Source organism: Delphinus delphis, chromosome 10 (assembly GCF_949987515.2).
Source record: "Delphinus delphis chromosome 10, mDelDel1.2, whole genome shotgun sequence".
In the NCBI taxonomy this organism is placed as follows: Eukaryota; Metazoa; Chordata; class Mammalia; order Artiodactyla; family Delphinidae; genus Delphinus; species Delphinus delphis.
This window is the reverse complement of record NC_082692.2, coordinates 60,066,383-60,092,301: the sequence shown is the minus strand read 5'-3', so window position 1 is coordinate 60,092,301 and position 25,919 is coordinate 60,066,383. Positions and strand designations below refer to the sequence as shown.

General features: G+C 46.2%; 2 protein-coding genes across 2 annotated transcripts; both read left to right on the top strand.

The window, feature by feature from the left end:
* The first annotated feature begins 1,024 nt into the window (after positions 1–1,024).
* Positions 1,025–11,959, top strand: ZNF619 (zinc finger protein 619). The gene is given in 6 exon segments (XM_060021393.1): positions 1,025–1,147; positions 1,699–1,781; positions 5,624–5,750; positions 6,705–6,818; positions 10,407–11,330; positions 11,333–11,959. Coding segments are annotated over 5 exon segments (1,701 nt in total). The 5' UTR covers positions 1,025–1,147; positions 1,699–1,760; the 3' UTR covers positions 11,848–11,959.
* Positions 11,960–14,181: 2,222 nt separating this feature from the next.
* Positions 14,182–25,178, top strand: ZNF620 (zinc finger protein 620). The gene is given in 6 exon segments (XM_060022301.1): positions 14,182–14,280; positions 17,588–17,661; positions 19,196–19,322; positions 19,795–19,908; positions 22,152–22,843; positions 22,845–25,178. Coding segments are annotated over 5 exon segments (1,269 nt in total). The 5' UTR covers positions 14,182–14,280; positions 17,588–17,637; the 3' UTR covers positions 23,157–25,178.
* The last annotated feature ends 741 nt before the right edge of the window (positions 25,179–25,919 follow it).

The window sequence follows — 25,919 nt, the reverse complement described above, 5'->3', positions numbered from 1 at the left end:
AGATCTCCAGCCCCTCTCTGCTCCAGGCGGTGGGGGTTAGCGTTCAAGCCATGTGGTCCCAATCCCCTGGTGGATTCCTCTGGTGACGAGGACCCCCTAACTGTCACCCCCAAAGTTAGGAGCCCCCAGCTGCTGACTTACCAGGAAACACAAAGGCAGTCTCACTACTCCGGAGACTCCAAGGATTTTAGAAACTTCTTGTGTCAGAAAGAAGTGAAGACCAAACATTTCTTTTTTTTTAATTTAATTTGTTTAATTTTTAAATCTTTCGGCCGCGTGGCATGTGGTATCTTAGTTCCCCAATGAGGGATGAACCTGCGCCCCCTGCAGTGGAAGCGAGGAGTCGTAACCACTGGACCACCAGGGAATTCCCCAAATATGTATTTCTTAAATCACAGCATTACAGCCTGTATCTGTGTGATAGTTTAGAACCAGAAGTTGTTATGCTTTGCATGAATTGACTCAGTTAATCCATTGAATTTATGAGTTTGAAACTATTACCATTCTCAACTGAAAAACTGAGGAAAAGGTTAGTAATTCGCACAAGGCCATACAGTGAATAAATGGTGGAGACAGGATTTGAACCTGGATAGTCAGACCCCTGACTTCATGACTTTAGGTCACAGTCCAGGCCATCAGCCACTAAAGTGGGAGAATGGGGCTTTACATTCATTAGGTTAAGTTGCTGCTAGCAAATCTTAGTGCCAGAACTGGAAGCATCACAAGAAATATAATGTCATCACAAGTGGTAACTGTCCTTGAGGAAGTGATCGTCAACTTGGGGTGAGCAGCCATAGGGAAAAGCCGGTGCGGGAGCAGCGGCTGAGGTCTGGCTTGGGGGAACCATGGAGAAGGGCCAGCCTCCCGGCTTCCTAGAGAGGCGCCCAGGGCGCCGGCCGGGAGCGCTTCCGCCTTGGCTCTGTTCGGCTGGGCTGCCGGCACTCAGCGAGCGGCTGGGGATTACGTGACCCTGCTCCCCAGTGGCCCAGCCCTCCGCATCCGGAGCTCGGGCGTCAGGGCCTGGCACTCGCTGCGGAGGGGCCCTCGGGGCGCCACGAGCCTGGTCCCAGCCTTCTGCTGGAGAGGCGCGATAGACCTTCCTGCCTCGAAGAGCCGGCCGGATCTCCTCTGATTCGCGGTACTCAAGGTGGGGTCAGGTGACGTTTGGGGTCGCCTGCTTCCCAGGGTGGAGTGTCCAGATGTGGATGTGGTCTCTGGTCCGCATCGCCCACTGGGACGTTGAGCGTCTTAGCTTTTCCTCCCGGGGTCAGAACACCCCTTGCATTTTTTTCCGCAGCCGGTGCAGAGGTCCACGGACCCCTTTTACCCTACTTTCTCTCCAGAAGCTTGTTTAGAGTCTGCCATTCATGCTCAGTAGAAGCATTCAGTGCAGACTACTTAGTAATGCATTCACAGTGGGTCAGGGATTTTCTTAAAAACCATGAATACACTGCAGTCCTTGACTCTTGCTTCAGAGATTCTTTCTAGGAATTTACATCCTCACCAGGCAAATTTGTAGAGTGTACAAAGGAGCAGTTGCAGCACACAATGAATCCCTAGCAAGGGTGCAGTGAGGCCATCCACAGTGTCCTAAGAGTATGTTTCCAAGGATAGTGGCGAGGAGACTGAGGGAGGAAGAGGTGGCAAGTGTGGGAAACAACACAGGGTCAGTCTCATTGTGGTTCTTTCTCCTCTTAGCTCTGCAGGTTGTTGCTTTTCCAAACAGAGAGGGCACTGCACGAAGCCAGGGGTCATCAGCCATGCTCCAGAAATGGTCCCAGGTGAGCTGAGCTTTCTTCCAGCTTTGCATATTCAAAACAGATATGAAAGGGCTTTGCAGGACCCATAGCCTGCCTTGGACAGTCCTGTGCTTAGCTTTGCATCCATCAAAGAGTATGGCAAAGGAGTGTGTTAGGGGAGTTGATGAGGGAGAGTAGGATAAACTTGGGAGGATCAGGTTGGGAAAGAGGGGAGCACCGGCCAAGAAATTCTCCTAGAAACTGAGAATCTATGTCCATGCAAACTGCAAGTACGGTGCACAGATGAGCAGCTTTGATCTCACTGGGGGGCTCATTAGAAAGGCAGAACCTCAGATCTCCAGAATCAGAAGATACATTTGTACAATCTGGGGAATTAATGGGCAAGTTAAAATTTGGGGAGTGCCAGTCTGCGTGACAATACACAGAGGAAGGCTGCCTCCTAGGATTAAACAGGCACGCCCATAAGAGTTTACTCTGCAGACCACGGAGTCAGGGTACAATGAAGTCCAAACAGGGAGCATTGGAGGGTGTGGATCGATGAAGGAGGTGAATTCTTGGAGGAATGCTGAGTTTGGAGCTGAAGCCAGTGCCTCTAGCCCATTGCAAAGACTGCAGCTTAACCTGCGTAAGAGGCTGTATCCATTGTTGGCACAAATTCATGCAGCATTGGAGGAAGTTTTCCCTCCAGAGTTTTCTTAGTGGTACAGGATAATTTCAGTAAATTTTTCTCCAGAGTCCTACATCATGTAATGAGAAAGCTGGGTATATCATGTAATGGATGTATCATATAATGAGAAAGGTCCATCCCAGAAATTTAAGAGCAATGTGTACTTGGTTCATTTTTCTGGACACTGGACCATCCACTTCTGTTTCAGCACTTAAGCCAACATTAGTTCTGTGTCAGGAAATGTTTAAACATCTTTGGGCACAGTCTGTTCTCTCCAAGTGCTTTGTCTGGACTATAGTAGTCATGGGGGATTATGTTCCACTAAGAGAACCCCAAGCGATAGTCGCTTAAACAAGATAGAAGCTTCTCTCTCACAGCAAAGAAGTCTGGGAGAGGCAGCCTAGGGCTAGTGTGGCAGCTCCACTGTCATCACACATCCAGGTCCTTTATTTTTTTTAATAAATTACTTTCGTTTTAAAAATTAATTATTTATTTTCGGTTGTGCTGGTTCCTCCTTGCTGCGTGCGGGCTTTCTCTAGTTGCAGTGAGTGGGGACTATTCTTCGTTGTGGTGCGCGGGCTTCTCATTGCGGTGGCTTCTCTTGTTGCAGAGCACGGGCTCTAGGCACGCAGGCTTCAGTAGTTGTGGCATGTAGGCTCAGTAGTTCTGGCTCGCAGGCTCAGTAGTTGTGGGTCACGGGCTTAGTTGCTCGGCAGCAGGTGGGATCTTCCCAGACCAGGGCTCGAACCTGTGTCCCCTGCATTGGCAGGCAGATTCTTAACCACTGTGCCACCAGGGAAGTCCTCCATGTTCTTTCCGTCTTTCTGCTCCACTGTCCTAGCACTGGCTCTCATGCCAAAGGTTACTTCATGATCCAAGGTGGCCGCTTGATTTCCAGCTGTCATGTGCATTCCAGCTAGAAGAGATGCTAAAAACTCAAACCTCTCAGTTGAGTTGCTCTCTTTTAGGACCTCTCAGAGGTGAGATAGATAGATAGATATATAGATAGATATAACTGTCAGCCTTTGCTCCAGTCTCTATGAGAAACATTTGTTATTTGGAATCTTTTAGGAAGTTCCCCTAATCTCATCTGTGGTTGTAATAAGTGCTGAGATTTATATAACATCATGTGCCAGGTGATGTTTGCTTTACACATATTAATTCATTCCATCCTTACAAGAGCCCCATAAGCTAGGTACTGCTATTATCCCAGTTTTCCAAATGAAGAAACTGAGGCACAAAAAGTTAAGTGTCTCATCCAAGTTCATACAGCTAATGGCTATAGGGATGGGATTTGAACCTAGGGAGTCTGGCTCTAGAGCAGGGTTTGTCAACCTCAGCACTGTTGACATTTTGGGCCAGGTAACCCTTTGCTGTGGGGGACCCTCCTGTGTCCCCCACAGTAACATCCGTCCCTGGCCTCTACCCACTAGGTGCCAGTAGCCGACAGTTGTGACAACTAAAACCATCTCCAGGCATTGCCACATATTCCCTGTTGAGCACAGTATCACCCCCACCCCGCCCCCCATTGAGAACCACAGCTCTAAAGTCTGTGCTGTTAGCCGTTATGCTGTGCTGCTCTGTTATCTGCTTCCCACAGAGAGGAATCTGCAACGCTGTTGATTAATAATGGAGAAGGAGGAAGTACTAGCAAAGGACCAAAGCAGAGTGATGAGAGATGGAGCTGGATGTTGAGAAGCTGAATGTTGCAGAGAACAAAGAACGAAGGATGCGTCAATAATTAGAGAGGAGAGGAGGGTGGAAGCCATAATGTGAAGGAAGAAGGTCAGGACCATGGTCTCAGCTGTTGACTCTCAAGGAAGTAAAGACAGAATATTACATTCAGGATCAGCAAAGTGTCTGTTCTCTCCACTGTTCAGTAAGGGAGCCACTAGCTACAGGTGCCTATTTAAATTAAAATGAGAAATCCAGTTCATCAGTCACACTAGCCATGTTGAGATTTCCTGGTCAAGGTGTTATCTGATTTCTTCACTGTACAGTTATTATTTTCCCCTTGCAACTGATAAATCCGTTGGGAAACATTTAAGAGCATGCACATATCCTGCTTCTCATCAAAATTTCCGCCTAGATTTAGCATCCAGCGATGGTTCTTGTCTGAACCAATCTTTACAATGATGGCTTGTAAAGTATCAGATGGCTCCGATACTTCTTTGGTTATTTCTTCCACCCATAAGGGACTAAGAACAAAGAGACAGTTGTTGTCATGACAGACTGGGATAGGGGACAGTGTGATTCAGGGAGAGATATTATAGTAGGACTAATTTATATAAGTGGTCAGTTCATTTTGAAATTTTTGCTTCCTTATTCAGCCTTGTAATAAATACTCAGATAAAGAGGTCTCACTTTTGTCTATTTGAAAGTGCTTACTATCACTGATCCCCATCATCTAGAAATGGGAATAATAATTCTGACTTCACAGATGTGTTCTAAGGATTGAGCTAATTGATGTGAAAGTAACTGGCACGGGACAAGGCACAATGGCCTAAACGAGCTATGACTTTCCTTCTCCCTTGGGAAGGTGGAAACGTCCCCAGTGAGAGGCAGGAAGAGACACACCTGGTGAAGAGGACAGTGTTGGCAGGTCGGACAGAGCTTAGGTGATCAGGGACAGGTCCACGTTGAAGAATGGAGACTGCCTTTCTGTCCCTGGAGTCAGATGTGTTAGGAAAGGAGAAGGTGACATTGCCTTCATAGGACAAACAGCTTCCTAATAAGGCAAGATGTTGGGAAGAGGAAGAATCGCCCCTCTGTCTATACTAAAAAATATGGAGGGGGCCGTCCAGAGAGGAACTGAGTGGGAGGCCCCGATGGGGGCTTCAGAATGGGTGGAGCCTGGGCAAAAGATACCTGCTGTGGTCATTTTAGAAAACATGCCAGAAAGATGGACCCAGCCCATGGAACCAGACACAGGGTTGCTGTGATCACCAGGCAGACAACAGTAGGTGCTGCACTGTGTGCTTGGGATGACAGTAGTGGGACCCCAGAGGCAAGCACATTGAAAATGGGGATGCTGGCTGAGGGCTGTGCCTTACTGGGGTGCTGTGTGGCTCTTCTTTCCAGTACACACCCTCCCTAGGGCTCAGAGCCATGGACTCCAGGAGATTCCTCCCTTCCCTGGAGTTCAGGCCGCTCCCTCTGTCCCATCCAGGGCTTGAGCAGGAACCTGTTGTTTCAGGAATCAGTGAGCTTTGAGGACATGGCCGTGTACTTCACCCAGAACCAATGGGCCAGCCTGGACTCTGTGCAGAGGACCCTGTATAGGGAGGTGATGCTGGAGAATTATGCAAATGTAACTTCCTTGGGTGAGTCCTCCTTCCTTCCTAAAACTCAGCTTTTGCCATGTGGGCTCCTGGTTTCCTCCTTAATGGATCTGGGATCTCTAATACTACCAGGATTGATGCTCCATGAGCTGAGCTCCCCAATCCCCAGTTGTAGGAGTAGCTGCTGGAGAAAGATCTGGGTTTACTTTGGTTTTTTTTTTTTTTTTTTAATTATTATTTATTTGTCTGTGCCAGGTCTTAGTTGCGGCATGCGAGATCTTCAGTTGTGGCATGCAGTATCTTTAGTTGCAGCATGCGTGATCTTTAGTTGCATGTGAAATCTTTAGTTGTGACATGTGAACTCTTAGTTGCAGCATGTGGGATCTAGTTCCCTGAGCAGGGACCGAACCCGGGCCCCCTGCATTGGGAGCGTGGAGTCCTAGCTACTGGACCACCAGGGAAGTCGCCACTTTGGTTTTAAACGAGACTTCTCGGGAATTCCCTGGCGGTCCAGTGGTTAGGACTCCACGCTTTTACTGCTGAGGGCACGGGTTCAGCCCCTGGTCAGGAAACTAAGATTCCCACAAGCTGCAAGGTGTGGCCAAAAAAAGACTTCCCCTCTTTCCCTGTGGGAACTCTCCTGGGAGGGGCTTTGCTCTGGGCACAGAGCACTGAGAAGGTTCCATGTTTGTTCCTTCACTCTTTCAGTTCCCTGGAGGAGACTCTGACCCCATCTCCTCTGTGTGAGAGTCTCCTGGGGCTCCCCCATACACACTTCCAATGACAGTGGGAACTTCCTTTGTTCTCAGAGCCAGAATAAACTTCCTCCTGAGCAAAACAGTTTGAGCCCTCCTTACACCCCAGAATCTCTCCATACTTGCCTCACTTCATCTCCTAGGACATCACTTCTTTTTCCACCTGGCAAAGCAGAGGGTGGGCTGAAAGGGGTCAGAGAAGACTCTCCTCAGCTTCCTGTTCCTTTTCTTTCTCCTTCAGCAACATTTCCGTTCCCCAAACCAGATCTGATATTCCAGCTGGAGCGAGGGGAAGCACCAGGGGGCCTGGATCCCTGGACACCCATCAGGAGAGAGGTGACAGGTGTCTGCACAGGTAAGCAGGAGAACCTACCATGTTCCTCTTCAGCTTTGCCTCCTTCGGTCTTTTAATGATTTAACATGAAAAAGGTTCCCTTGCTGGAGCTTCAGACCCAAACTGGAAAAGACGAGTCCAAACATTTCATTTTCTGTCATTTTTCTTTGTAAAACTAAAGGATTTCAAACCTTTTGTAGTGAAAATAGGTTTCTATTGGTCAACGTAAGAATATAAACAGAATATAGTAAGAACTTGTTTCTGTAGGAATATTTTATATGGGTGTGTGTGAAACTGTACAGGAGAACGGAATGTTTATGAATTCCTGAACACTAAGTTATAAATTAGCTTTTGGAAGAAAGCCTGTTTATTTTGGGGAGTGTTTTTTCTACTTCTGTAAAAAATGCTATTGGCATCTTGATAGGGATTGCATTGAGTCTATAGATGACTTTTGGTAGTAGTGACATTTTAACAATATTAGTTCTTCCAGTTCATGAACACAGGATATCTTTCCATTTATTTGTGTCTTCTTTGATTTTTTTTTCCCTCAATATCTTGTAGTTTTCCGAGTAGATATCTTTCACTCCCTTGGTTAAATTTGTTCCTAAGTATTTTATTGTTTTTGATGCTGTTGTAAATGGAATCAATTCCGTTATTTCTCAGAAAACTAATTGTTAGTGTATAGAAATTATTCAGATTTTTGTATGTTAATTTTATATCCTGCAACTTTACTGAATTCATTGATTAGATCTAACAATTTTTTGTTGAGGCTTTAGAATTTTCTATATATAAAATCATGTTATCTGCAAATAGAGACAATTTTGTTTCTTCCTTTCCATTTCTGGTACCTTTTATTTCTTCTTCTTGCCTGTTTTCTCTAGCTAGGATTTCCAGTATTGTATTGAATAGGAGTGGTGAGAGTGGGCACCCTTGTCTTATTCCTGATCTTAGAGGAAAAGCTTTCAACGTTTCACCCTTGAATATGATGTTAGCTGTGGGCATGTCATTTATGGCATTTATTATGTTGAGATATGTTCTTTCTGTGCCTAATTTGTTAAGAGTTTTTATCGTGTATGGATGTTGAATTTTGTGAAATGCTTTTTCTATATCTATTGAGATGATCATACAATTCTCTTCTTTCATTCTATTAATTTGAAGTATTGGTTGGTTTGCAGAAAGCATGATTGGGAATGAGTGGTTTCCTTTCTTGAAAGATATTGAATTGAAGTAAATGTAAAGAACCATCCAGAGATTTGGTGTATAGCCTTTCTCATTCAATTGGCCCTGTTCTTATACTCTCTCAATCGCTAATGCTATTCAGAACCTCTGTAAACCAAATGCCCCTTTATTACTCACCCACACTCTGTTTTCATCAGTACCTTTAGGTTGACTCCAGCACTTCAGGTCACCTTGATGAAACCCTTTCCCAGGGACCCACCTGCAATTGTCAGTGTCTCCCTTTACCACAGCTACACATTATTTAGTTAGCCTGCCAGCAGCTTTAAACCAGCATTGTCCAGTAAAGCTTTCTACAGTGATGCAAGTGTTACATATCTGCACTCTCCAATATGGTAGCCATTAGCCACATGAGCACCTGAAATATGGCTAATGCAGCTGAGGAACTGAATTTTTAATTTCGTTCCATTTTAATTAATTCAAATTTAGGTAGCCACATGTGGCTAGTGACCACCTAATCAGACAGTACAGCCTAAAACCATGAAAAAACAGCCTCCAACTGCCTCTTTTAGTTTCTAGATCAGTGGGTTTCAAACCCTAGTGTGCATCAGAATCACTTGCAGGGCTTGTTAAAACACAGACTGCTGGACACCACCTCCAGAGAGCCTAATTTGGCAGATTGGGGTAGGGCCTGAGAATCTGAATTTATAACAAGCTCCCAGATAATGATGGTCCTGGAACCACACTTTGAGGACCACTGTTCTTGAGAATCTTGAACTGTGTTTTTAAAATTCTGGGTTGCAACTCCTCAATGAGTTGTGCTCAGCATTTAAAAATTAGACTAGACTGTGCTAGGCTTAAATAAAATAGACCAAGCTTGTATAAAATCTGTCATACGTTCATTACTCTTAAGGGTATCATTCTGCGAAACTTTTGTTTGTGTTTCAGTTTTCTACGAGTGTATACGTTTTTGTGTGGAAGCATGTGTGTACTGAGTGAGTCATGATCAAAATAACTCAAGAAACACTAAGCTAGAAGTTTCACTTTTGGTGCCTGAAAAGGCAAAAACGGCTTCCCTGTTGTAGTGCCACCAGTGAGAGTGTGGGTCCCCCTTGCCCGCCAGTTGCCTTCTCCAGTCCTAGAAGGGTCTTGACTAGCCATGTCTTTTTTCCTTTCATGGGTAAGTCTCTCTCCCAGAGGACAGCACATAGGTTTTGAAATTGCGGTCCTTTTATGAACCCCTCACAACCGGCAGTGTTACAAACCGTTTTTGCCCCAGTCAGACTTGCTATAGAGCACATCTCCTTAAAGATTACAGAATACTCTAAAGCATTTGGACTTTCTTGCCTTGACAGGGCCTTGAGATCCACTGTTGTGGACAGCATCTCCCAGCCCTCTGGATGCTGTGTGGCATGAGAGCTGCTTACCCAGCTCTCTTTGCTGTAATTCAGAGATCTCCTTCCTCTACCTCAGCTCCCTCTGCTTTCCCTTTTTTTTTTGGCTGCTCTGTGTGGCTTGCAGGATCTTAATTCCCCAACCAGGGATTGAACCCAGGCCCACAGCAGTGAAAGCGCTGAGTTCTAACTACTGAACCACCAGGGAATTCCCTCCCTCTACTTTTCTTAATTCCTTTCCATTCCAGCAATTTCTCCACCCCATTCCCATTTTTCTTCTTCCATTCGTCTCCATTAACAGTTTCTGCTGTCTGCACTGGTTTTGTTGTCTTAATGGCATTGCTTTACTTCTCCACCTCCAGTATTTTTTTTTTTTCCGGTACGTGGGCATCTCACTGTTGTAGCCTCTCCCGTTGCGGAGCACAGGCTCCAGACGCGCAGGCTCAGTGGCCATGGCTCACGGGCCTAGCCACTCCGCGGCATGTGGGATCTTCCCGGACCGGGACACGAACCCGTGTCCCCTGCATCGGCAGGCGGACTCTCAACCACTGCGCCACCAGGGAAGCCCCACCTCCAGTATTTTTAACTGTTCCTTCAGGGCACCATCAGGAGACTATGTCTCCCTCCAAAAAGTATATATGTCCCGGGCAAGCTAGTACTGCTTAATCCCTTTCTCCTTCTAGCATAAATAAGTGACTGTTATGTTTTCTTTTTTCTTTTCTTTTGTTTTTTCTTTGATACCTTTATCTTTATGTAATGCCCTTCTTTGTTTTTTTGTCAGTCTTTGTTTTAAACTATATTCTCTCTGGTATGAGTATTGCTACTCCAGCTGGTATGAGTATTGCTACTTCAGCTTTCTTTTTGTTTCCATTTGCATGGAATATCTTTTTCCATCCCTTCACTTTGTGTGTGTGTGTGTGTATTTATTTATTTTAATTTTTACTTTATATTGGAGTATAGTTGATTAACAATGTTGTGTTAGTTTCAGGTGTACAGCAATGTGATTCAGTTATATTATGTTTTCTTTTTATCATGCTAGGTTGTAAAACCAAGACTGAGAATGGAGGGCAAACTCCAGAGCTGAGCATTTCTCAAGGACCAGAGTCACACAGACCAATAATGGAGGTACTGCTGGTGGATGTTCCCCAGCACCCTCACTTTGAGAACAGCTTAGAGAAGCTGAAGCTGTATGACATGGGGAAGAAAACAAACTCAAAGAATGGCGATTTCACAGATCTGCCAGTCCAGGATCATACATCTTCCACTGTTGAAAGAGAAGAGATAGCCAGACAACTGGAAGGAAGATGTGGTGTCCACACACATCTCATTGCAAAGCAGGGCCTCCCTAGAGAACAGGTATTTTATAAATGTGGTGAGTGTGGCAGATATTTCAACCAACGTTCAGACCTTCACCAGCATCAGAGAATTCACACGAATGAGAAGCCCTACAAATGCAAAGAATCTGGGAAAGCCTTCAGATATAACTCAAAACTGTCATGGCACCAGAAAATCCACACTGGGGAGAAACCGTACCCGTGCCAGGAATGTGGACAAGCCTTCAGTCAAAACTCCCACCTCCTTCAGCATCAGAAACTCCATGGGGGAGAGAAACCCTATGAATGTAGGGACTGTGGAAAAACGTTCAGCTACAACTCAAAATTTATCCGGCATCATCGAATCCACACTGGGGAGAAACCCTTTAAATGTAAGGAATGTGGGAAGGCCTTTCAGTGTAGCTATGACTGCGTCATCCATGAGCGAATCCACACTGGGGAGAAGCCATACGAATGTAAGGAGTGTGGGAAAAGCTTCAGCTCGAATTCAGTCCTGATTCAGCATCAGAGAATCCACACTGGGGAGAAACCTTACGAATGTAAAGAGTGCGGCAAGGCTTTCCGCCAGAGTTCGGTATTTCTCCAACACCAGAGGTTCCACACTGGGGAAAAACTCTGTAAGTGTCATGAAGGAAAACTTTCAGTTGTAGCTCACGCTTTATAATACATCAGAGAATCCACACCGGGGAGAAACCTTATGAATGCCAGGAGTGTCGGAAGGCGTTCAATCAGAAAATCACCCTGGTTCAGCACCAGCGAGTTCACACTGGGGAGAAACCTTACGAGTGTAAGGTGTGCGGGAAATCTTTCAAATGGAGCGCAAGTTTCATTCAGCATCAGAAACTGCATACTAGGAAGAAACCTGCCCAAGTTACAGGGCCGTCCCTCGTTAAGCCCCACTGCCCCACTTCAGTCCTCTCCCCTCCACCTCCCCAACATGCGAGCCCTGCCCCAGCCATGCCAGGGTCTCCCCCGTCTTCTCCATGTGCAGTGCTGCTTCCTTCCTCTGTGCCTCTCTTCATGCTGCTCCCCTCATCTGAAATGGCCAAGTCTTCACCTGTCCAAATCATGCATTTCTTTCAGGATCTTGCTTCTCCTGAGAAGTCATCCCCTCATAGCCTGAACCCTTTATCTCATTCCTCTTGAGCTCCCTCATGTTCTCAGCTCCATTGTCCCTAGGGTAGCAGACTTTTCTCTGGTCTCCTGGTCATGTCTTTAATGATACTCTTCTGGTCTTCCATAAGTAAATCATTATTGTTTTCCCAGCTCCATTTAAGTTTCATGCTTAAGGACCGTGTTTGATTACCCTCTTCTATCCCCCGGGTAGCAAACGGTAGTATATATTTGGGGGGGGGGGGCGGCATGCCTCACAGTTTGCAGGATCTCAGTTCCCTGACCAGGGATTGAACCCGGGCCACAGCAGTGAAAGCCAGGAATCCCAACCCCTAGCCTACCAGGGAACTCCCTGTAGTATTTGCTCTTTATCATGCCCAGTTTTGGCCTACCATCAGTCTGCTCCTGCCTTCTGGGGCTACTAGAGTTGGAAGAGTTGGCAGAACATTTTGGGCTTTAGGGGGATGTCATTACAATGAGATGAGCCATAGTAATTCAACAAGTAGGGAAAACGCAGAGTCTGTGGGAGGAAGTAATCAGAAAAAGTATCCAATGATTACCTTCAGTATTTAAGGAGGGCCATTTGGTGGGGCCAGTAGCAAATTTCATTGTGGGGAATCTGAGCCTTGGGTTTTCTATTACCTTGATAATGACCATTATGAGGATCTTGTGTAACTAAGCTATAGTGCAAGGAAGTAATCAGTGACAAGAATATGATTGAAAAGGGATGTGCTTTTTCTGTTTGGGTTTCTTTGCTGTTCCCATCCATATCATTGTTTACTTTTAGTGTCCACTCAACTATGTAGGTACAAAAAGTGACTTGGGCTTGTGCAATTGAGGGCAGGTGCCTGGGTGTATACCTAAATTATACATGGGGTGATGCTGTTGGCATCACACTGGGGAACACCAGAGGGAAGGAGAGGAGAAACCCAACAGTGACTTGCTGTAGCTCCTGCCTTAGAAGAGAGCTCATTCCTGATCAGTTACCATGCGTGCCTCAGCCTGTTATCACACCTACTCCACGTCCCCTATCATTCATTTGTGAGGGGTGGTGCTTTTGAATTAATTTCCTAATGAACGACTTTGGTAACACCAGAGAGAAGAGTTTAAAGGACGCTAATCTTACCAGATGTTATGATCTCACTGGCTTGGCCACACTGTCCATCCAGTGGTTAGAGGCCCTGACCTTTCTCAGAATCACTGCTTTAGGACAGTGTAGTGACGTGGAAGGGTACTTTAAATAATTACATGGGGATAAGTACTAAGAAAAGGATACATACATTGTCATTATAACACCATAAAATTGTCTCTAAGGGAGGGCAAAGAAAGGTGAGTGAGGGTGAATCTTTGTGGCTCTTGGGCCTTTTCCTTTGGGGTGTATGTGTGTAGTTGACCCAGCAGTGGCAAGGCTGGCTCCCTGGTTATAGCTCTCCATCTAGTTCATTTCTGGTTATAGTTCTCCCACTTTTCCTTCTCTGTTCAGTCACTCCAAAGTGGAAGCTGGGTTGTTGATCAGAAAAACAATGTGGCTGCGTGATTTCTCCCTTAATCTAGCTACCACTGCCACACCTCCTGAAGGAATAAGCCTCCAGCAGGGTATTCCCTGCATCTCCCTTAACTGCCCCCGCCCCTGCCCTCATCCCGCCAAGCTGAGACTTCTAAGCAGCACCTTCAGGGAGATCTCATTCTGTGCACTCCCTGTACCCTACACATAACAGAGATTAGGCAAACTGTGAGGCAAACTTCTGTCTGCTCCTACGGTTCAGTTTAAATTGTAATGCGCTCCGCTGACAGTCCTCAGCATTTATAGTGTGAAATCGAGCTAATTCTCTAGTTTTCTAGCCTTCTCCGGGAAAGTTAGCACTTAGTATGTGAAATTTTGCCTTGTTAACAAGTTAGAAGGAACAGCGATTGAGCCAACTTCAGACTGTTAGGTTAATCTTTACCAGTCCACCCTTGGACTGTGTCCCAGGAATAGGGAGGGATTAAGAAGAGATACAAACATTTGTTTCCATATATGATGTCACATCCTGGAGGCCAAGAATCCCCGCTTTTCGATCACAGTTGCACCAGCCCTGCTGCGGCCCCATCTGCAGCCAGCCGCTGAGATCTAGGCAGGCAGGGTTGCCACAAGACCGTCGCTGCCGCCACTGGCCATCTCCAACTTGCGGAGATAGGGCCCGGCGAAGCGGGAGGGTCACGTAAGCGCCCTGGACCGGCACCACCGAGAGGAAACCTCCGGGCTTCCTAGAGCGGACGGTGGGCTCCCGCCGTCCTTCCGGCTCGGCGCTGGCTGGGGGAGCCCGCCCTCCGGCGGGAGGGTGGACCGTTGTGCTAATCGTCCGCCGGGGTGATCCCGGCCTCGGAGGCGAGGTGGCTCGGCGCATTCGTGGTCTTGGCTGGCTTGAGAGCCTTGACCTGAAAGAGCCTGGCCGAAGAGGCCCGCGCCCCTGCCCGCGGTGACGGGTTCGTTCGTCTTCCTCCGAAGGGCTTTCTGTGCCCGCCTTCTTCGTTGGCGGCTGGAGATGTCGGCGTCGCCTGCTTCCCGCCGCTCCGAGCGGGCGTGCGCCCAGCATCACCCACCGGTCCACTTGAGCATCTCTTTTTCCTGTTTTGACCCGCTGCCAAGCCTCCACCAGCATTTTGTGCTGTAGCCCCTCTCGGTCCAGGCGCCCCCTTTCTTTCCAGAGGAGACCTCTCTTGGTCATCGTGTCAAAGTGTCCAGGGTGAACTGAACTCAGCTTCGACTTGTACAGAGGTGACCCGGTCTTTGAAAGGGAGAATGAGAGAGTAGAGAGGGGGCGAGTGGAGACTCAGTAAAGCAGGGAAGTCAAGTGAAACCCGTCTGGGTTTGCTAACTGGCGCTTATGGAAGTTAGGCTCCTACCCCCTCCCACAGAGACTGGGAGACAGAGGCCCTATCTTCAGGAGTTGGGTGGAACAAGCACTATATTCTTTAGACAACCTTGAATTTTCTCAAGCAGACCCTCTAAGAGGGAGTAGGGTCATCCTAGGGATGTGGCCTTGAACTGTTAGAGATGATGTTAATGTCTTGTTCATGTCTTCATAGGCCAGGGTTTGAAGGCCTAGCGGAGAAGGGGCTCAGGGGAGCCTGCCAAGAGTCTGGTCAAGGACAGAATCTTTGTCACTGGTCAGGGTCACAGGACATATTCAGTAAAAATTTTCTGTTCCAACCCAAGCAGTCACTGAGGCCAGGATTCTCCTCTAGCCGAGACTCAGTTCTGGATAATGTAGTGTTGTGGCATATTTTGAGAAGCCTTGTGCCTTGCCAGCAAGTGGATGGAGCAGTTATAACTCTGTGGGTGAGGGGAGGGGCCGGGCTGCCATGGAGTGGTAGGGCAGTCATTGTCCTAAGAGTTAAGGGAGCCCAGGGATGGTGGTGAGAGATGTGAAGGGGAGTAATGCACGTACGGGCTGCGAGAGAGGGGCAGTTTCCCTTGGAGCTCTTTTCTCCTTAGATCTGAGACTCTTCCTCTTCCCAAATCAGAGAGCAGTGCCGGAAGCCAGGGGACGGCAGCCATGCTTCAGACAGCGTGGTCCCAGGTGAGCCGGCTTCCTGACAGCTTTTCTTAGATCAGCTCTCAGAGAAGTCTATGCCAGACTCGGGCCTGACTTGGGTTCCCCTTTGCCAGGCAGCTGTGGACGTGTGTCTATGCGGGTGAGGGTGTGTTTGGGGAAAAGTGGTTTGAGGTGAGATGAGATTATCCCCAGTGGGAGTTACCTTTGTCTACAGAGAGGACATGATTTTCAGAAGATCCATTTAATTGCATGCGTTGGAAGCACTGCCAGTAAAATTTTCTGGGAGCTACAAATCCACATCAGTTTCTACAGATGAAGTCTACCAAGAGGCAGGTCTCCTGTGCCAGTAGTTTGCAACTGTCCTTGGAGGCCATGGAACTTAGAAGAATTTGGAAGACACCCTGGGGATGCTAGATGAGTAGAGCATGAATCTAGGAGGGGCAGGAGGAGGACTGCAAAACCAATGACATTAGGCAGTTCCGACAATTATTGGGGAAATAAAGGAGGACTGAGTAGTGCAGCAGAGGCTGTGGGGTGTGGAGCCAGAGAATTCTGTGTCATGTTTCCATGGTGTTTAAAATGCTTCCCAGCTCCCAGGAGAAACTGCACGGGTATTGGTTAATGGGCTTTTCTAGCTGTGTGGCCTCGGATTACTTCTAAACCTCTTTGGCTTCAGTTTCCTCAGTTGTAAAATGAGGAACGTAACAGTACCAGTCTCAGAAGTGAAAATGAAAAGTGATGATGCTTACAGAGCCTTAGCACAGTTTCTAGCACCTATTAAGCTCCCATAAATCTTAGCTATTATATAAAGACTATTTAAGTGACTAGTGCAAGGAAGTTTAATTAATGAATATGAATTGATTGCAACAAAGTAATACATTTGTTTAATGTATTTAAAAAAATATTAGTTCTTCCTTTTGGATTGCGGTTGCTGTCTAGATGATTCTGTTTGGTTTCAATATCTATTTATATGTGTAGTTACAAAAGGGACTGGGCTGGAGCAATGTGCAGCAGATGCCTAAGTGCAGGAGACTGGTTACATGGTGCGTGAAAGGCCCCCATCATTGGGCATTTGAGACAGCAGAGGAAAGTCTCTGGATACTGTAGCACATGTGGTCACAGAAGAGAAGCCATTCCTTTTACTGGGCAGGCCCTCTGTCATGTAGTTGAACTAATTGAAGATGCCTTTGTAATTAAAACCTTTCTGGGTAGAAGCACTGAATTTCTCCAGGTTGGGCCTGGAACACACATCCGGGTATATGGTGGGAAAGGGCTCTAAGGCTAAATGTTAATAGCTGTTTCCCTACACTGCGTCACACATTGGAGCCCAAGCAGCACTTGTATCTCTATAAACAGCACAAACTTGTAAGCACTTATTACGTGCCAGGCACTACTGTAAACACTTTGTCAGTCCATGAATTCATTTAATTATTATCCTTCAACAGCCCTTTGTGGTTGGTACCTCCATCATACCCATTTAACAATGAAACAGGCAAGGCAACTTGCTGCTGGTCCCACAGCTAGTAAGTGGTACAGCGGCCAGGTTTTTGGACCAGGTGCTCTATGCTCTCAACCCATACACATCTGGCGGTTGAAGTGATGGGCTCCACTCTTCCAATTTCCAATCCTCGCACATTGGTGTAGCCACAGAACCCAGGCCTCTTGGGCATATGTGGAGCAATGGTCCCCTCAGTACCTGGAAGGGCAACCAGAAGTAGTGAACGCCAGAGAACCCTGGGTAATTCCCAGGATTGAAACCATTCTGTGGCTTGAGCCAGCCGGCCTACATCCCCCGGAGGAGCTACCGAATGGGGGCGCTGCGGGACCCGAGCCTCCGGCCAGCAGCTCTGTCCTTTGCCATCTCCCAAAGTAGGGGCTGGACGGCTGCGGCTGCGATAGGGAACCACAGAGATGGGAAACTTCCCAGGTTCCTAGAGAGGAGGGGAGACGGTTACCGCACTTGCCGCTGAACCTGTTGGAAGCTTTCCCAGAGGCTGGCTGCAGTCCCATGCTTTCACTTCGCTTGCACTGTGTGGGGTTAGTGGCTTCCTGGGATGCGGGTGCCGGTGTCCGGGTAACAGATTCCCTTTCCCCGGGTGTAGTACCGGGTTCTCCAAACCCTTTGCCTTTGTGGTGAGGGGGTAGCGGAATGGAAAGGGGCCGAGGCGGACAGAGGTATTTGCAGGGTGCGAGGCAGCATCACTCTTACCCGTACCTCTGTATTTTCCTTTCAGTGTCACATCTCAGGACCTGGAGGGCAGTGTGCGAAGCAGAGACGCCTGCCATGCTCCAGATCACCTGGCGACCAGTGAGCGAGCATCCTTTCAGCCTCTGTGGCTCCCCTTCCCTGCCCTCTCGCCCTTTTGATGTCAAAAGAGCAGGTGTCAGCTCTGCACCCAGATCCAGGTCCAGGCCTGTGGCTTCCGTTGTGCATCTGTCATTGTCGGGTGTGTTTGGGGGAAGGGGAGGAGTTAACGGGAGTGGAGAAATGAGAATTCCCAAACTAAGACATAATCAAGATGGAAAAAACAAGTGAGTATGGGGGATTGATTGGGATAGATTTGGCAGTTTGGGCTGAAAAATGGAAATGCACTAAAAAGTGGAAATCTGCATCACAGCATACAAGGAAGACCCTTTTCACTTCTGTCCACAAGATTGAAAAAGTCTTTGCTTGGATAAAGCAATTCTAGTAGTGTTTTTGTAGAATCCCAGGGCTCACCTCTCTGCTTCCCATCTCTCAGGAATTGCTGTCCTTCATTGCCTCATACCCAGTATCTTGAAAACCATTGTTTTATGTAACTTGTCTTATTTTGGTTCAGGCAGGAGGATAAATCTGTTCCCTTTGACTCCATCTAGATAAGAAGTGCACGTTTTTCCTCAGCATTTAAAAAACATGACTCCTTTTACTTTGCCATCTCGACTCCCAAGTCTTCATGTGTGTGTTGTTTTCCTTCTCTGAAAGCCTTTAGGATCTTTTTTTAAGTCTCTTTTTCTGAGGCTTCTCAGTGATGTGCTTTTGTGTAGGTATTTTTCATTCATTCCCTATATACTCTGGGGGTCCTCTCTCCTCCCTGGTGCTTTGAAACAGAATGTGTTACCAAGTTATAAATCAACTATACTTCAATCAGAAAACAAACAAAAAAAAACCCAAAACAAAAAACAAACTTCCTTTTAAATAAATAAAAACTCAAAGAAAAAAGAATATTTTACCAAGTTACAAAAAAGCAGTTCACACTTTAAAAATATCCAGAGCTCATCCTTTGTTCCGTGGTGTGAATCAGGCTCCTTTTTGTTTGCTTCCTCCCGCACCAGCAGTTAAGATTCAGCTTTCCCTTCTCTTCTGTGTCAGTTACCATTTATCCTTTCTCTGCCTTTCAAAATTCTGTTAATACCTCTAGTCTGATTTGACTCTTCTCCTGTTGGGCCTTTGTGTTCCAGTGACCTTAGCGGGATTAGGGAGGGAGTAGAGATCCGTACAAAAGTTCTGTGGGCTGTGTTTATACAGATTTCCCCTGTGCATGTTCACACAAAACCCACGTAGGGGAGAGGAGCCAGAGGGACCCATAGGCACACGGAGCAGGACACAGCAGAGTCGACACAGAGATCAGCAGGTGAAGGAAGGGCTGTTCGCTGGGGATGACCACAAGGGATGCAGTGAGTCTAGGGCTCCCCTATTGATGAGGGCAATGCTGGCTGAGGGCTGGCCCCTGCGGAGAGGGGTGTAGGGGGCTTGAGCACTGGACAGCTGTCCTCGGCAATAACACCAGCCCCAGTGAGTCTCTGCCCTTTACTTAGGCTCCTCTGCCCTCACACAGGGCTGGAGCAAGAACCTCTTGTTTCAGGAGCCAGTGACCTTTGAGGATGTGACTGTGTACTTCACCCAGAATGAATGGGTCATCCTGGATCCTGTGCAGAGGGCCTTGTACAGGGAGGTGATGCTGGAGAATTATGCAAATGTGACTTCCCTGGGTGAGATATCTTTTCTCCCTGCTCTTCTCTGCCTCTGCCCTTTGAGCATCCTGCCTTCTTTCTTCCTTTGACTTTGTGGGGTCTCTAATAACCCTTGTGGGCAGTTGCTCTGGAGGCTGAGCTCCCCAGAGGCTACTGGGTTGGGAGAGCCCTGGGTTCCCAGGTTTTGAAATCACTATCCTCTAACCCTGGGAGGGACTCTGCCCCATGCATAGAGGGAAATGAAGAGCTGTCAGGAGCTCACCAGAGCCTTTGCCTCCGTCTTCAAGTTCTCTGAATATTTGGAACTTGAGTAGAGGATTATTCCAAGACTCTGTCCTGCTTTGTGGGAATTTTCTGTCCTCTAAGATGCACAGGCTGACTTCACTTTGTTTCTCCTCACCTGGCTCACTGGAGAAAAAGAGGGCTGAGAGGTGACCTTGCTGCATGATTCCCTCTACCTTTGTTTTCCTGTTTCTTTCTCCCTGGGCAGCTTTTTCGTTCACCAGACCTGTTCTGGTCTCTCAGCTGGAGTGAGGGGAACTGCCATGGGGCCTCGATCCCTGGGAACCCGTGGGCAGGGAGGCCCTCAGAGGAGTCTGTCCAGGTGAGTATGAGACCCTACCTTTTTTGTGTAGCCTGCTTTCTTGTTTTCACATTTCAATATGCACAGTGTTTCTTCTCTTGTGAGACTGTTTTCATTCCTCTGGAATCGTTACATGTGGTGTTCTGCATTTATAGTGGTTGCCTCCCTCAAGTGAGGAAGGGCCCTTCTCTTCCAAGAAGGGTGTGGCTGCAAGATTTCTTTGCGTGTTCACATTTGCCTCTCCACCTCACTGCCAAGGGACACTGTCTGAGCAGCTCTTATCATCCCTGTCATGTGGAAACATTTTATTTTTCCATCAGTTTGTTTTTGCAAAGATGAGGATGTCAGCCACCTTATGAGGAAAATAGACTTCTGGGGGCCTGTCTGGCAATCTACGTATGCATAGGGTACATTATTTGTATGGGAAATTGAAGTATGTGTTCCCAAACACTAACTTAACAAATATTAAAAATTTATTTTTATAATGGAAATTTTCACACATATGTAGACACCAGCCAAATACACCCAGTGTACCCCTCACCTCAACAGTCCACCTATATCCTGCCGTTCTTGTTTCATCTTCCCTCCATGGACACTTAAAAATATATGGATACCTCCCTGGTGATCCAGTGGGTAAGACTCCGCACTCCCAATGCAGGGGGCCTCGGTTAGACCCCTGGTCGGGGAACTAGATCCCACATGCATGCCGCAATTAAGAGTCCGCATGCCGCAACTAAGGAGTCTGCATGACGCAATGAAGATTCCCCGTGCCGCAACTAAGACCCAGTGCTGCCTAAATAAATAAATATTTAAAAAAAAAATATATATATATATATATGTATTTTTTAATAGATGAACTTTTGAAGCAAAACTTGTAAATGAAAGGTGAATGGCTTCCTCATTTTGAGAGGTATTGATATGAGAATTAGAAATAACAACATAGTATATATATATATACATATATATATATATGTATATATATATATATATATATTTTGCCTTTGTTATTCTGCTTCACCCATTCTCTGCCTGTTAAAATTTCCTGTGCTCTTCAGACTCTTTACAGAAAATGTCCATTAATAATGCACATCGCAGGACAACAATTATTGTCCATTAATAATTCCCTCGTGGTCCAGTGGCTAAGACTCCGTGCTCCCAATGCAGGGGGCCTGGGTTTGATCCCTTCTCAGGGAACTAGATCCCACATGCCGCAACTAAGAGTTTGCATGCCACAACTAAACATCCCGCATGCTGCAACTAAAAGATCTCCCATGCCGCAACCAAGATCCCACGTGCCACAACTAAGACCCGGTGCTGCCAAATAAATATTAAAAAAAAATAATGCACATCGCTCCCCACCGCCTCCCCGCTCCAGCCTTGTGTGGTTTTCTGGATATGACCCCAAGACTTCAGGTTGTCTGGGTTAAAAAATATTTTCTAAACAGTTTGCTTGTAAACACATGAGGTTTTTCTCTGGCCCAGTGCTGATGATTATATTAGTTTTTCTTTTTTAGTTTAGGGTTTCACATTCCATATTGTTGTGTTAGACTGTATATGCATCCTGTATAGAGTTTTAGGAAAAAGGACAACGATCGTTACGTGGTTGTCTCTAGAACTGAAGGGTCCTTGGAAGGGTTCTTCACATGTCCAGTGCTCTTTTCTTTTAGAGGCAAGCCTGCACGTCTTCCCCTTCCTTCTGTGGTGTTTGCCCTGCGTGGTCCCCTCAGCCACTGCATAGGAGCCTGCTGCTTTACTAGAGCCAACTTGATGACAGAGGTTGGGTCTCTCTCAAAGATTATGACATGGATAACATTTTAAAAAATAAGCAGCTCTTAAGGAATTTCAGCCCATGGGACCTTTTGTGGGACTTGAGCTGTTCGACTGCCCCTTCTTCTCCACTCTCAGTGGTCTCTCACCTCGGGCTCTCCATTCATCACTTCTTTACATCTGCACTGATCCATCCGATCCACTTGGGAGACAGCAATTGGTCCTTCTGCCCTAGTGAACAGACTCTGCTGTTTTCCAGTCTTCACGCTCTTTACGGGAATGCTCCTGGCCTTGCTGGCCTCCCTGGCCTCTTTCACAGAGTTCCACTTGTGGGGCTCTGCTGCGTGGTGGTCTTTGATCATTTGGTGTACATATTGGAAAATATCCCCTTACTCAGGGCAAATCAGAACCACTTGAACCTATTCCCTCTTTAGCATAAGTATTTTCTTTTTGTGATATTGGGGGCTGACACTTGTATTTTCTTTTTATGATATCAGGCGGGGAGACCAGAAATGACAAGGAAGAATCAACGCCAAAAGAACACATTTCCAAAGAAGCAGAGTCCCACGGACTGACATTAGGAGGTCTGCCAGGGAATGTTCCCCAGCACCTTGGCTTCAGGAGCCACCTAGAACAGCACAGCCACGGGATGGTGAAGAGGACAAAGTCAAAGAGGAGAGATTTCACAGATGGGTCAACCAGGCATCAGGAGGCCTGTGCTGTGGAGAGCGGGGAGAAGTGTGAGAAACTGGGAAAATACATTAGTGTTAGCACACAACTCACTACAAATCAGACAATTTCTAGCGGTCAGCTATCTTATAAGTGTGGAAAATGTGACAGATGCTTCATTCGGATGGCAGACTTCCACAGACATCAGAGATGTCACACTGGTGAAAAGTCTTTTGAATGCAAAGAATGCGGAAAATACTTCAGATATAATTCCTTACTTATCCGGCATCAGGTAATCCACACTGGGGAGAAACCATTTAAATGCAAAGAATGTGGGAAAGGTCTCAGTTCAGACATGGCCTTGATTCAGCATCAGAGAATCCACACTGGAGAAAAGCCTTATGAGTGTCGGGAGTGCGGCAAGGCCTTCAGCTGCAGCCCCGTCTTCCTCCAGCACCAGAGGCTCCACACTGGAGAGAAGCTCCATGAGTGCGACGAATGTTGGAAAACTTCCAGCTGTTAGCTCAAGTTTCATCCTCCATCAGTGAATGCACACTGGGGAGAAACCCTGTGAATGTAAGGAGTGTGGGAAATGATTAAGCTCCAACATAGCCCTGACTCAGCATCAGCGGATCCACACTGGGGAGAAACCTTTTGAATGTAAGGAGTGTGGGAAGGCGTTCAATCAGAAAATCACCCTGGTTCAGCATGAGCATGGCCACACTGGTGAGAAACCTTATGAGTGTAAGGTGTGTGGGAAAACCTTTAGCTGGTGTGGAAGGTTCATCCTACATCAGAAACTCCACGTGCAGAAGACATCTGTCCAAGAGTAGCACTCTCCACAGCTAGGCTCACAGTGCCTCTTCTTGTTTCTCCCCATCTTCATGCTTTTGATCAGTGTCATCACTGCATTTTCTGAACTGTGCTAATTCTATTTATTTATTTATTTATTTATATATTTATGGCTGCATGGGGTCTTAATTGCAGCATGCAGGATCTTTCGTTGTGTCGCACCAGCTTCTCTCTAGTTGTGGCATGGGCTCCAGAGTGTGCGGGCTCATTAGTTGTAGCTCACAGGCTTAGGTGCCCTGTGGCATGTGGGATCTTTGTTCCCTGACCAGGGATCGAACCCGCTTCCCCTGTGTTGGAAGGTGGATTCCTAACCACTGGACCACCAGGGAAGTCCCTAACTGTGCTAATTCTTAAACATCTGCTGCTTCTCTCTGCATAACTGCAACGCGTGCTCCTCTGGCCTGTCCAACTAAGATGTTTAATTCAGACTCTCAGCTTCCATCATGAAACTTTCCTCAGGTTCTCTTAACCCCTGTTTCCCCAAGATGAACTCTCTTTACAGTTAGAAAAGACAAGAAACAAACCCCCAAACTTAAAAACATCAAAGGAAGTTTTCCAGATTGAAAGGATACACTGAGTGCCCAGCAAGATGGATTGGGGGGAAACCTACATCAAAGACCATCACTGTGAACGATCAAAGCACCAGGTTTAAAGAGAAGATGTTAAAACGTTTCTGGAGAGGGAAAACAAAAGATCAGGAGTAAGAATAGCATTGGATTTCTCAACAGCAACCTTGACAGTTAGATGACAATGGTGTATGCCTTTGACATTCTAAGGGAAATGATTTCCGCCAGAATTTTATACCCTCAAGTGTGGTTATAGAATAAAGACATTTCAGACCTTGTACCTCTTAAAATTTTATCTCCCCTGCATCCTTTCTCAGATGTGCAACCCTAAACAAGTGTTAAGAAAAGGCAAGTTATGTGGACCCTCTATTAAAATCTGTATATTGGAAGTCTCTTAAACACAAAAACAGAGGGGCCCTGTCTGTGTGGAGCCATCTGCATCTTGGAAGGACAGTCCTAATAGGGTGCAGACTTCCAGAGACCTACCTTGGGTACAGTGCCCACCCTCACTACTTCTGACTCTGCAGTGACTCTTTGCTACTCAGTTGTAGTCTATGCCTTTGCAAAAATGGGGTGTTTGTACCCTTTGAATGAGATTCAAGGCCCTATTTGTCTTAAATTTGACCATCTCATTACTGTTCCAAGTGACCACCCATCAGCAAACATTCCCTTGCAATTTCATCTGGTTATTTTTTATGATCTGGAAGAAGCCACCATTATTTTCTGTTACCTGCGGTTACAAGAGAAGTAAATATGTTCTGTTGTAGCATCCACTCGTGCAGACAGCTTGACTTTGCCCACTGCAGGAAGCGGAGGGCAGTGGTTAATCATTCGGAGCCAGGCCAACTTTGGTATGAACCCAGGCGTGTGACCTTGGTTAAGTTACGGAAACTGCGCTAATTTCCTTATCTGTAAAATAGGGATGACCGTCTACCTCACAGGATCGTGCTGAGGATTAACTGCATTAATACACATAGAAGTAGTTAGAACAGTGACTGGAGCGTAATAAACAAAAGTGTTATTATCATAATGTTGTTGATAAGTTTTGACTTATGTATATACCAGTGAAACAATCACCACAATCAAGATAATAAACATAGCCATAACACCCGAAACTTCTCTTATGCCCGTTTGTAATTCCTCCCTCTTGGCTCTCCCCAAGCAAACACTGATCTGCTTTCTGTCACTGTGGGGGTTTTTTGTTCCTGTTTTTTGTTTTGTCTGTGCCTTGCGGCTTGTGGGATCTTAGTTCCACGACCAGGGATTGAACTTGGGCCCTTGGCAGTGAAAGCATGGAGTCCTAACCACCAGACATCCAGGGAATTCCTTCTGTCACTTTGGATTAGCTTTCCTTTTCTAGGATTTTATACAAATGTTAACATCTTGTATGTATTCTTTTTGGTCTGGTGTCTTTCTCAGCATAACTTTTTTTTTTTTTTTTTGCCAAATCCTAACCACTAGACCTTAAGGGAACTCCACTCAGTATAATTATTTTGAGATTCATCCATATTGCATAATATCAGTGGTTCATTCCTTCCTATTGCTGAGTAGTATTCTACTATTGATATACCACCATCTATTTGTCTGTTCACCTCTTGATGGGCGTTTGGGTTATTTCCAGTTTTGGGCTATTACAAATAAAGCTGCTGTGAACATTTGTGTTCAAGTCTTTGTAAGGATGTACACTTTTATTTCTCTTAGGTAAACACCAGAAGTGGAACGGCTGAGTCATAAGGTATGTGTATATTTAACTTTTTAAGTATCTTCAGATTGTTTTACCAAGAAGTTGTGCCACTTTACCTTCCTACCAGCATTGTGTGAGAGTTCCATTTCTAATACATCTTTGCCTACACTTGAGATTGTTAGCATTTTTAATTTTAGCTATTATAATAAGTGTGTAATGCTATCTCATTAAGGTTTTAATTTGCTTTCCTTAATGACTATTGATGTTGAGCATGTTTTCATGTGCTTATTTGCCTTCCATTTTGTCTTCTTTGGTAAAGTCTCTGTTTATATGTTTTGCCTATGTTTTTACTGGCTTTTCTTTTTATTGATCTTTGAGAGGTTTTTATATATTATAGATACAGGTCCTTTTTCATATATGTGATTTCCAAACATTTTCTTCCAGCCTGTGGTCTGTCTTTTCATTCTCTTAACAATATCTTTTGAAGAGCAGAA